The sequence below is a fragment of the Crocuta crocuta genome, unplaced genomic scaffold, assembly GCF_008692635.1.
Source record: "Crocuta crocuta isolate KB4526 unplaced genomic scaffold, BGI_CrCroc_1.0 scaffold133, whole genome shotgun sequence".
NCBI classification, from domain to species: Eukaryota; Metazoa; Chordata; class Mammalia; order Carnivora; family Hyaenidae; genus Crocuta; species Crocuta crocuta.
In genome coordinates, this window is record NW_027529438.1 from 3,030,250 (window position 1) to 3,043,196 (window position 12,947).

The window sequence follows — 12,947 nt, forward strand, 5'->3', positions numbered from 1 at the left end:
TCTGGTATTTTCCAACAGAAACATCAATGCACCTCACTGCTTTACAAGTTCAATGGAAAAGGTTTGTTCAGAGGTACGTGTCCCAGAGCCCGCAGCCAGATCTTCAGAACTCTGGGAGACATCTGACTTAGCCGGCACTTAAACATGTAGGCTTCATCACTTACTCTCCTTTGAATTGATCTGCGTATCATTTTTATTTCATATGTAAATAAAGATGTTAAAACATAACACAAATATTGGGGCGCCCGGGTGGCTCATTCGATTAAGCGTCCAACTTCGGCTCAGGTCATGATCTCACAGTTTGTGGGTTCGAGCCCCGCGTCAGGCTCTGTTCTGACAGCTCAGAGCCTAGAGCCTGTTTCAGATTCTGTGTCTCCCTCTCTCTCTCTGACCCTTCCCTGCTCATGTTCTCTCTCAGAAATAAATTTTAAAAACATTTAAAAAAAATAACACAAATGTTATATGTAATTTATAAGACACATGCAGATATAATTTACTAATATACATACTAGGTATAGTGCATGAAAATGGACCTTTGAAAATGGGTTAATAATTATGTGTTGCAAATCCCTCACATTCCAAGCTGTAAGTCAAGAATTCTTATTAAAAATTGCTGAATAGTGGAGAAAACTACAAATTACAATAAAACACCTCATTTTTAAAAATTTGTTTTTTATAATGTTTATTTATTTTTGAGAGAGAGAGAGCAAGACAGCGAGTGAGCATGCGAGCAGGGGAGGGTCAGAGAGAGGAGACACAGAATCTGAAGCAGGCTCCAGGCTCTGAGCCGTCAGCACAGAGCCCGACACGGGGCTCAAACCCACAAACTGTGAGATCATGACCTGAGCCGAAGTCATATGCTTCACCGACTGAGCCACCCAGGCGCCCAGGGTCTGAGCTCTTATACATCTAGTAGGGCATGCCTCTCAATGCCGCCTCTCACTCGAACTCCGCGTCCAGACCAGACCAGTCTGGAGGCTTCCTGAGAAGGTGCTGCTCCCAGACAGAGCAGGGTGTGACTACTGCTTCTAAGTCTTCCGAGAAACTGAAGCCAAGTCTGTGTAACCTAGGTGGGCCTGGGGCTCCATCTCTAAACTACCTGAAGCAGTACCATCACCTAGGAGATGCTTGGTAATCAATGACTGGTCAGGATTACTGTTGAGTCCACTATTTCATTTGCTTCTAGTATAAAAACTATGGTATGAAAATACTGCTACTATCGCAAATTAAGTCACTTGTCACTCGATCAAAGCCATCCAACTTGATAACAGAACCAAGATCAGAACACAGATCACCCAACTAAGAAATCTGGTTCTTTTCGGGAAAGGAGGCTGTTTCTACAGTATCGAGAACAATTTATTCCAAAACACAGTTACATTTCCCTACCGTCTATGTGATACTCTACTTCCATAAGTGAAAAGCTATATTCTTCAGAAATGGATGGTTGAGGCTACCTGGCAATTTTTCAGTGGTAGCTTCTGGTAAAAATTCAATCACAACACAGGCGTACTTACCTATTATGTAAACTTGACTATTTACACTAAATGGCGGAATCGTTGAAATGAAAACACAATTCCTTGACTTTTCAGCTTTATTTTATCAGCCTTATCAAACGCACACCGGAAAGCACACCAACAGTGCAGCTTACGGCGAGTCGGTTCACAACAAAACTGAACAAGGCAGTTGTGTTTACAGAAAAAGTTTTCAGCAAAAAACTATACGCAATACGGTCCGTTGAAACGCAGCGTCCATACTCTTTAGGTACACAGGAAAGTGAAAAAGAAAAGTTCTTTGCTACTTAGCAAGAAAAAAAAACAAGTTTAAAAGACTTGAGTAGGAATCAGGAATTCAGGGATTTCAGAAAAGGACTTCTCAGTACTGATACACATCTACATTTATAGTCCCGGTAGTTATTTAAAAACAAAACAAAACAACCAAGAAAAACAAACAATAAGACGTCACCAAGGACAGAGAACCAAAGTGCCAGGAAATGCCAAGACCGAGATGCTACTGAAAACCTGGTAGAAGTGTCACAGGCTGTCTACACCCGCGTACTGTAAGGTCCTGGTAGTTTTGAGGTGGAGGTGACCCAACGGGAGAGAATCCTCCTCATAACTGGCTTTGGTTTGAGTGATCTTTCCCGTTCTGTCCAACCACACCTTCTTACCAAAAACACAGCAAGTGCAGATTTCTGACGGAAAAGAGTAGTAGATTTTAATCTTCACAACCAACCACTCTAGTGCTGATCCAGGAAGCCATCAACTGTTAAAATCTATTGATCATGACTGGATTTCTAAGAGTGATAAGAAGGTAACAAAGATGGAGCCCTTTGGGGGAAAAATATATCCCTTCTGCCCCACATTTGACACTGGTAAGAAGATGTAAAGGAATGTTCAACCATTTAAGGTTTTCTCAATAAAGACTTAAGAGTGAAAGAGTAAATCCCGCTGGAAAAGACACAACAGCTTCCCATTCTGCAAAGTAAATATTCTACAGAGATGCAGCTTAACTTTTTTTTTTAATTATAATAAATAATCACTACTTACTTCCATAAGGTGCTAGAACGTTGCAGTCGGTGCATACTAACAGCCACTGTACCCAATGTGCAAAGGGAAATGTGGAGAGGGCTAATCCCCAGGTTCTTTCTGATCCTTTCCTACATCCTTGATCTATACCAGATGCACAAAAACTGGAGTTTAAATATCTGTTTTTAAAAATTAAGCCAAACAGAATATGGATCTTTAATCTGGTTTTATGACCTCTAAAAACAATTTTCTGGGGAGCCAATGATGAGGAACGTGTGGGAAAGGCAAGGTTCCATTCTACACTACGGGCACCACAGCTGGATTTTTCAGAGAAATGGTCACTTCCAGATCACGAGCTACGTGGGAGATTCCTAACACCAGTAAGGGAGCCATTTTCCTCCCCTCACCTATTTTCCTTCTTTTCTTTCCCTTCTTTGATCTTACGTTCGGCAGATTTCACGCTAACAAAATGACACAGCAATACAGAATTCCAATAGCTGAAGAGATTCTGTGTCTGTATGTGTGACTTAGGACACCTCACCACGTCTGCTTTTAACACACTCCTGACTTCACGAGTCAGGAGGGGAGCCCAGGAGGGCGGGAACCGCACACGGTGCGGGGAAGTGACCAGACAGAATCCTCATGCTGGCAGTCATGAGTCTAACAGAATAAGCTCTTCTCTGCACGACAAGGATGAGCGGCCGGGTAAGCAAGTATGACAGAATGCCTCTCTTGCCTCTAAATGAAAGTACTGTGAACCCAGGACATAAAACACACACCAGTTTCCTTCAGGGTACCATGGCGAACGGGAAACAACACTCGGGCAGTCATCTGATCCGTCTCTCCCACGAATCCCAGCACATATGGGGATATAAACACAACTGCATGATTACGACAACTCTCTGAAAAGCACAAATAGGGCAAATTTAAAACATTAATCCTCATAAGCAATATAAGGAACAACAAAAGTGCTGAGCTGTATGTAGCAAGATGAATAAAAACTTTACATCAGGAAAACAAAAGTTGTATAAACTCTATCTTATATCCTGAAGATCACCTTGATTACCACCTATAAAATATACAATTTCCTAAATGCTCTCTGGTTTATAGATTTTATAGATATTTCTTTTGTAGCCCATTTCTCCTAAAAAATTGCAGCAAAAATAGTTAAAACTGTTTACCTCCTTAAATAGCCATAGTACCTGTTGATTACATGCCACTGTGTCAATCAGCTGACCACCCTACAAGTGCAAACAACGGTGAAAAACATTGAGGTGGGAGAGGTGGCTAAGAGAACAAATCACGGCGTCCTGCGGGCTCAGGTGGGGAAGCAGCTAATCTTAAACAAAACAAATTCTCTAAATTTCCGGGTACTCTGATAACAGAACTACACCCGTTCCCCTGTAACTAAGAAAAAGTAACTTATCCAAATACACCCCAAGCGATTCAGAGGAGTTCCACATTATGGAGACTCGACATCTTCATTTCCATGAAGAAAGCTTACGAGTAACACTACCTTGGAAAGATTGCCATCTCAAGTAAAGGTGATGCGTGGAGCACCTCAAGAAGAAATGGAAATTCTTTTGAGCTAATCATGACCAAAAGCTGGTGTGCATGTGACCACACTTGCCAAGAAATAAATAAATTATATCAGAGAGGCAGAGTAGTTAAGATTTGAAGAAGGAACCTAGTATTAAAAATGGAACTAGGTCCCAGGAAGAATTAGATTCTGACAGATAACTCTGGCTTTCCATCATATGGGATATTGGGGGGTGGGAGGAATCAAATAACGAATAGTTTCACACATACGTAAAAAGGTAAACCAAGGAAACTCTGGACTTTTGTACTATGTGACTCCATCCGAAAGCTCTTGCACGGAAAAGGCAGAGGTGCGAGAAATTACCATCATCTGGGAGCTGTCACCCAAATGAGTTTTAACATTTTCCAGGAAACACAAGGCACTTGCTTAAATCTTTGACTGTCTACACACACATCCACCAGACTGAAATTTAGTCACGATACGATTCCATCTGTACCCTAACCTGAATGAAGCCACCTAGCATGCACCCTTGCAGAAAACTCTAGTGAAACGCAGAGTCACCCAGTGTCTCTCCCAGGCCCTCACCCGGTGACTATGTTACTGTAATTACCATGAGTGACTCTGGTGCTGATTTTCCTAATAGATGACAACTGAAATGTCACTCTGCTGAGTGAGACGGATGGTAGAAGCGGTGTAAGACAGGCCTAGTAAACTCAGAGCACAAGACCGAAGAAAAATGAGGACCAAGCAGGAGGTCCCTGCGTCTGATGGATACACCCAAAGGTGCCAGGCCCACTACGGTTAATCCAGAAGGGTAACTGGCGCCCTGAGAGGGCTGGAAGCCCAGCGCAACAGAGCAGAAACAAGCCTCATGCCCCGAGTTTCTCTCTGACTCCCTCCACCTGGCAGTGCGGCTTCTGGCAGCGAGCTCTCCTTACCCCAGACCCGCTCAGAAGTTAAGATATCAGGAGACGGAACATGAATCTAGAAGGCAAGTAAAATAAGAATTCAAGGATTTTTTTTTTCTTTAAAGGTTAATGTAACATACCTTAGCACGCCTGAGCAGCTGGAGTACCAAACGGAAGGCAATACTTGTCTCAATGGAAACAAGGGAAAGGATGAGTAAGACTGTATTTATGGTTTTTGTTCTAAAAGTAGCCAGTTTGGGCTCAAGGCATACCAGAGAGGGAACTTCTCTACAGACTTGCTATACAGCCAGCCACAAAAAAGGGAAGACATCCAGTGGTAGTAAGTGCAATCTCTTATCTCAAGAGGGGGGCTGTTTTATCATCCTTTAAAATGCAGCCAATTATCTTTTACTGAGGTGTCCAACTCCACCTGATCTCCTAGAAAAGCAGCATTCAAGTTCTGCAAGTGGCTACCTGGCCACCTCCCGCAAATGTTTCTAAAGAACCAAAGGTTTCCTACAGAATAATAAGTTAATAGGTCTTTTCTGGGCCAAAAATGCATCATGACAATACCATAGAATAATGAGAAAATGGGAAGGCAACAGGTAAGGAAGCACAGATATTAACTTAGGGGAAGAAAAACTACCTGAGATAAAATTTGTCCCAAAGAGTAAGGTTTAAGTGACAAAAAGCCTCACCTCTTTACCCTACCTCTCAAAAGAAAAATTCCTAGGTTTTCAATGACTTCAAGGAATCAAAATCTCTGTATATATATTTCATCCTAAAAGTATCATAAAAATTGCATCTTTTGATTATATTTGGTTCAGGTTTGAGAAAGACAGTAAGATTAAACTTCTTATAGTATCAGAGGAGGGATGGAGAATCTGCAAACGTCATCTTTGGTAGTAATGGGCTAAAAGCTATAAAATCACAATTTAAATCACAGGAGGCATCTTTTTTCAACTTCGTGGCTTTAATATAAAATATTTAATTCAATGCAAGGTACTTAGGCTCATCAGTTAGTCCTCAGCCCCCTTAAGATCTAGGTAGGACCTTCTGTAATAAAATTCTACAGTGTTAAACACTACACATAGGTAAGAATATGTCAGCAAGAAGAAGACAAAGAATGCCGTGGAATTCAGCACTGAGCTGCTAGCAGCATACGGCATCACAAAGCTTAGGAGCCTACCTGCAGTTTATTCGTAAGGGTTTCTTCTTTGTGAGGGTGAAGGGTGGATGAGAAAGGTACGCAGCCAACCTGGGATGCCTGCCCTTTAAGAAAAGAATTCCTCTGTATCCCGTGTTCACCAGTATGTACAGGAGGACCCGGCGCTTTTCACCACCATGGAAGCCACTATCCACGTAAGCATTTACCCTCTAGGAAAGTTTAGGTTTCCAGAGTACTGGTTATACTCTTGAATTTTTATTTGAAAACAACCCAGCTAATCATTTTCTGAGATGGCCCAAATGAAAAATAACAGATCTTGCTTCTAAGGGCACATACAAGACCCTTCTAATTTAATCTTCCCTTGGGGATCATGCCATGAGGCACTGGGGCAATTCATAACTCCGCCTCCTTATACCAAATTTGGCTTCATAATAAACATTAAGGGAGAGTCCCAGATAATATGAAAATTGTAAATAACTCAAATGCCAAATAGCAAGTGTCTGAACAGGGTAAAACCACCCATCCTCTAAAATGCAAGTTCTTGGCTGGGCTCTCAATAACACACAAGGACTGTACGAGGCGGCTTCCAAGAAGGGAAAGGTATTAAAGGCTTTTTCCTTAGGAAAAAAATTTTAAATTTATTTAGTTAAGGAAACAAGAAACAAATTCATAACCTGTATATAACTTTTTTTTGTACAATCAGTGCTTTATAAAGATTCCCTAAGTTTCAGACCTTTAAGTCAATCAACCATGACGTGGGAGGACTCCATGATTACAACTCCTAAAACCACGTAATCAACCCACGGCCATGAACGCGTGCGCACTAGCATCCTGGGCTCAGGGACACATCGGACTGCTGTAAACCCTTTTATGAATTCTTTTATTTTCTTCCTTCCTCCCTCCATGTTATTAGAGCCATGCCTTTCCTAACGTCCCCACAGTCAAGAGCCAGAACGTCTGGGAGGCTGCCCCTCGTGCTTTCCTTCGGCTACACCGGGCAGAGAATGAGTGAACAGGAAAAGCAGTAGAGGGAGGGCGGTGACAGAGAAAGAGAGGAAGGAAAACAGGAGTTCTGGATTACCCACTCTCCCTTCGCCTAGTTGTTTTTCTTCCTTTCCCTTCACTGAACATCGAATTCTTTCTTTCTGACCCACTTCAATTTCCATCAGAGTAAACTGAACTCGATCTCAAGAAACCTTCCAATGATCACAGGAGATTCAGTACAGAAAAGACTGAGCTAATACAGGTTCTAAAGGAGACTGGAGGCTGGGGCAATATACGTGTAGCAAAACTTCTGCTTCGTTACAAGTTAAGAGAGTTTCAGTTTAACCCGGTCTAGACTCATCTATTTTGAGCCTCTCAGGAATGAACTATTTCTCATTTACATTCTATGAAATCGCGTTCCATCAGATAAACACAGGTCGACTCTCAAAACACACGTATCCTAATCTTGCAGACGTGAAACAGCTAGGAAAGAGATAGGTACAGACTGTATCAGCTCACAAGATTCACGCTAGAAAGCACGCCGACTCAAATCTCATCTTTCACACCTGCACACGCGCTCAAGCATACATACTAGACATAAAAATTGTGCAAGATCAAGCATCAGCTTTCTATTTTAAAAGCCTTAATTAAGAAAAAAAATAAAAGTAGATAGGCTCACTGCAGTTTCTTTAAAGGAATATTCAGTACTACAGTACTCCTTTAAAAAAAATTCGTAACTCAGTGTTAAGAACACAGTAGGTAATTGCTGCTGGACAATTACTTAACAGTTACTGGGAGCACCCGGTGCCGGCTGGGAGTATAGGTGATGAGGAAGAACCACCTGACAACACAAAGGAATCATCTTTGAGCAATGTCACCAACTCTAACACACCTGTCAATATTCACTATGACGTGGTATCATTCACCCTGGCTTCATGATCACGTGAAATAATTAGTATCTTTTTAGGTTACATACTGAAGAGCAGCACTTGGCCTACTGCACAGAAAAAGTCTGCCCGTATGGATGCTCTAAAGCCCCTCAATGTACAGCTGAGAGGCCTCGCCCTACTCAGTGCCAAATGTGTGCACGGCAGTCATTGCTTGGGCAATGGCTGCACGCTAGCAGGATTAAATAAACGTAGAAAGTATCCCTTTAAAATGGTAAGGGGGTACTTCCACGTTCAGATGTAGAATACAATGAACTGGGAGATGGAGGAGGAACAGGAAAGAGTCCTCAGGTTACTGATTAAAGCAGAGTTTGGTACAGATATCCCCTCTTGTAGGCACTCAGCGGGTAGAACGTAGCCACAACAAACTTCCCGTCAAACATCCGTCCGGTCAGTAATTTCTGAGCAGCTTTGGAATCACCGGCGTTTGCATACTCCACAAAGACCTGGAAGGGGACACAGAAGACAGAGTGGCTTCATTCCCATCAAGACTGCTTTAGCACTGGGCCTCTTCAACGTGTGGGTACGTGCACGCATCCGCTAGGGCACGCACAGTACCACCTTGTTACAACGCGGACGTGGCTTCCGGAGGCCTAAGGTGGGCCCAAGTCTCTGCGTTTCTAAATAAACTCCCAGAGGCGCCTGGGTGGCTCAGTCAGTTAAGCATCCGACTCTTCATTTCAGTTCAGGTTATGATCCCATGGTTTTTGAGTTCAAGCCCCACATCAGGCTCCGCACTTCCAGTGCAGAGCCTACTTGGGATTCTCTCTCTCTCTCTCTCTCTCCCTGTCTCTCTGCCCCTCCCACGCATGCTCTCTCTCAAAATAAATAAATAAAGGGGCGCCTGGGTGGCTTAGTTGGTTAAGCAACTGACAGGTCATGATCTCACACCCCATGAGCTGGAGCCCCGCATCGGGCTCTGTGCTGACCGCTCAGAGCCTGGAGCCTGCTTCAGTTTCTAGGTCTCCATTTCTCTCTCCCCCTCCCCCACTCGCACGCTGTCGCTCACTCTCTCTCTCTCTCTCTCTCTGAAAAGTAACTAAACATTTTTAAAAATCCTAACAATAAAATAAATAAAATAAACTTAAAAATAAATAGACTCCCAGGTAATGCCAGTGTGGCTGGTCCATGCCCCCATTTTTGAGCAAGGTTTAGAATACTTCCTTTACTCAGTTCCATTCTGAAAAACCCATCAAAGACAAGCTGGGTGAAAAACATACATCCGTTTGCCGTGTTCAGAGGCGAACGGAACTAGACACTTGCGGGAGAGAGGGCCACACAGCCCAGAGACCAGGTGGCACCTGGAAGTGGACCTGCAAATTTAGAAGTGGCAGGAGGAAAATCTGGTCAGGAGACCCGCCCAACATTGGTAAGAACCGTAACTACAATACGGAGAAGTTTACAACTACGTAATTTCCTTTCCCGAGGTCTCTGATTTCCTCCCCGAGACAGGTAGAGGACATAGCATAGCTTATGTTCTCTCTGTTGATCTAGAGCAAAAGTTAGTGGGAAGGGAAATAATTTGAAATGACGTGTCCTCAATTACCCATGGATTTGTGAACCAGAAAAGAATGGCCTCATCCTCCTCAGTTACATGCTCATTTGTTACATCAGCAGTTTTCAAACTGGGGTACGAGCGTCCTAGACACTCAGACTCTCAAAGGGAACCCAAAAATAGATCATGTGAAGAAAACCAATTTCCAGCCTCAGCATTCTCTTGTACCTTCTCCTACAATTGGATCCATCTACAAGTTCAAGGCAGATTCTCCTTTTCCATTTCCCCTTTCATGGGGGCCCTTCTCTCATGTGACAGTTACTTCGGAAGGGTATAGAAACCACCGGAGCACGAAAAGAGATAATTCCAAACATAGTACTTTTGAAATGACTCTTCCTTCATTGGTAAACAAAGCACTATGCCCAGCCTGTGACTGTTCACTCCCTTTTTTAAAAATATTATTTAATTTTTGAGAGAGAGAGAAAGAGAGAGAGGGAGAGACTCTAAAGCAGGCTCCATGCTGTCAGCACAGAACCTGATATGGGGCTCGAACTCATGAAGCCATGAGATCATGTCCTGAGCCGAAACCAACAGCCAGACGCTTAATGGGCTGAGCCACCTGGGCGCCCCAGTACCAGTTAGCTCCAGGGACACGTGCTTTTTCACTGAATACAAAAGAAAGTTAAAAGATGATGTGCAATGGCAATGAAGCTCTTTCTGAGATCTTTTTAACCTGATTCTCAATAACTCCCAAGTCCACACACCAACATTCAGGGAGCAGGGGTGCCCTCCCAGCAGGAGAGTCACGCTCTCTCTGATGCTCCTGGCCTCCCCGATGAACCCCCAGTTTTACACATTACAGCACATCAAACTGAAGAGGAAAAACATTTTTGTAATTTACTATGAAATTAAATAATTGTATCAATTTAATCTTGACTACTTTTTCTAATTACAAGACGCATTCCTTAATTTTTATTTTTAGCGATTTTTATAACATTCTTAAAAAAAATAGTATTGTTAGTTTGAATCGGTTATTCGAATGAAGACTGACTCTGCCAACCAGGTAACAAGACGTATCAATAACCTACGGAAGGTTCTACTGAGATTCCACGAGTTCATCGGCTGTTTTTATTCTCCTCTAAATGTCAGAGCTCGTTAACAAAGCATACTTCCTCTCGCTGATGAAGACCTGTTTTCCGTATTGACTGAAAGCTAGGTACTCCTTACCCATAAATACTCCTGTTCCGCTATTCTGTGTCTTCTATCTCATACTGACCACTGAGGTTCATGTCGGGTCAGATCACGTTAGTCCTTAATTCCAAACCTCCGAAGACCTTCCCCTCTCGTTCAGAGTGAAAGCTAGTGTCGTGTGCAGGCCCACGAGGCTCACTGCCTCCGATCTGCCCCTGCACCCCCCACCTCTGCGGGCAGATGTGTCATAATGCCCCTTCCTTCTCCCTCTGCGGGAGCCACAGAAACCTCCTCAAATCTGCCAGGGCATCTCAGGGCCCTGAAACTTGCTGTTCCCTCTATCTGGTACTCTCTTCCTTACCCTCTTTGTCTTTCAACTGAAATGTAACCTCAGCTTGCCCCTCCCTACCACCCGACAGAAAACTGCACCCCCCCCTCCAACACACACACACACACACACACACACACACACACACACACACAACCACTCCTTACACCTCTTCTCCTTAGACCTTTTCTCCACAGCACTTATCACCACGTATCCTTGAGTCTGCTTGGGTCACTGTTGTATCCCCGGGCCCAGCACATAATAATACGTGCTCAATACTGTTTGACTAAATAAATAGTAATGATGCACTTAGTGTGCTCCTGACACTCAAAGAGGTAAATGTTGTTACTACTACATTGGTAATAACTTTTCACTAAGATCAGAGTGCAATTTCTTTCATTTCTTTTTTCAGTTGCCAAGAATTTTCATAATATTGAACCAAAAGATAAAATGATAATCCAAAACCAGAGGTGTCTTCAGCCAGCAGGGGCCATTTGGCAGTGTTGAGAGACACTGCTGACTGCCACAGCTGCGGGGGGGTATGGCATCTGCTGGGTGGAGGGCTGGGACGCTGCTAAATACCCATGATGCAAGAGACAGCTCGCCCAACAAAGCATTATGCAGCTCAAATGCTAATGGTGTCAAGGCAGAGAAACCCTGAATAAAACTATGTTCTGTTCCAGAAAAGCAAAAGAAAGATCTTCAAAAGATTTCTCTAATAATCGTTGCTGAAAAATTCAGAGTCGTAGTTCTAGCCTGTACGTTTTACAGATGACCCATCGCAAAGCCAGTCACGCTGAACTTGGAACGCAGATTTCAGGCTTCTCAGCCAGTGAACTTCCCTTCTTTCAATGAGCACCAACAACTCCATTACAGTGAGAACCTAACCTACATAAATGGTTTCCTAACTCTACCTAATTGGAACAAAAGTGGGCCACGGTATTTCTGTAGCTGACCGTGACCTAAATCAGCATACGATGTAGTTGGTGTCCCTGCTCACAATGCCTCCCAAGTAGATGGTACTTTTTAAGAAAAAAGTTCTAACCGATAAAAAAAAATGTACGCATGCTGCAAGAGCTTTTGGAAAAAAGCGAAAAGTGTAAGAAAATAAGACCAACCATAATGTAAAATTCATAATTTCTAGCGACATTTCTGGATACATCTTTCTATAGAACTGAAACATTTGTTCAGAATTTTAGTAACCTCTGAATAATTCTGACACGATGAGAACTTTCACTTACTTGTCCCCTGCCAGGATTTTCCTTTGGAACGAGGAGAGATACCACTGGTCCGTATTTTTGACACTCCTCTTTCACATCTTCTACAACATCTGGTTATGAAAACACAGTACAGTAACCACGTGGCTGAATTACCAAGCATCAAAGTGTTGAATCATCAAAGAATACAGGAATCCATTATCTAAGGAATTGAGGTCATTTTCAACACCTCCCAAAATTAAGCTTAAGCTAAGGATACAATAAATTCAATGCACTTAATAATTCTTTTTATATTTTAAATTTAACATTCTGAGTGTTCAAAATGTTCTTTGGAATTCAAAAAGATTCAAAATTTAAAAAGTCTTCTTCCCACGTTTCCAACTGCCTTTTTCTTCCCCTTCCTAAAGACAACAAACATGGTTAGTTTCCTCTGTGTCCTTCCATAAGTATTGTAAGTTTATACAAGCAAATATGATCATACACGCTTTTTTCCTAAGTAAAAAATGTCAACCTTACCTTTTCTTTTTTTTTTAAGATTATTATTTTTTTTTTGAGAGAGAGAGAACAAGCAGGGGAGGAGCAGAGAGAGAGGGAAAAAGAAAGAGAGAGAGAGGAGGAGGGGGAGGGGGAGAGGGGGGAGAGGG

General features: G+C 42.7%; 1 protein-coding gene across 1 annotated transcript in view; it reads right to left on the bottom strand.

The window, feature by feature from the left end:
• Positions 1-1,577: 1,577 nt before the first annotated feature.
• The window catches only part of UHMK1 (U2AF homology motif kinase 1), a 23,409-nt gene continuing 12,039 nt past the window's right edge, over positions 1,578-12,947 (bottom strand). The window contains exons 7-8 of the mRNA XM_077760009.1: positions 12,328-12,416; positions 1,578-8,518 (exon numbers count right to left, since the gene is read on the bottom strand). Coding sequence (XP_077616135.1) covers positions 8,372-8,518; positions 12,328-12,416 — 236 coding nt within the window. The 3' untranslated portion in view covers positions 1,578-8,371. The remainder of the gene's footprint in view (positions 8,519-12,327; positions 12,417-12,947) is intronic.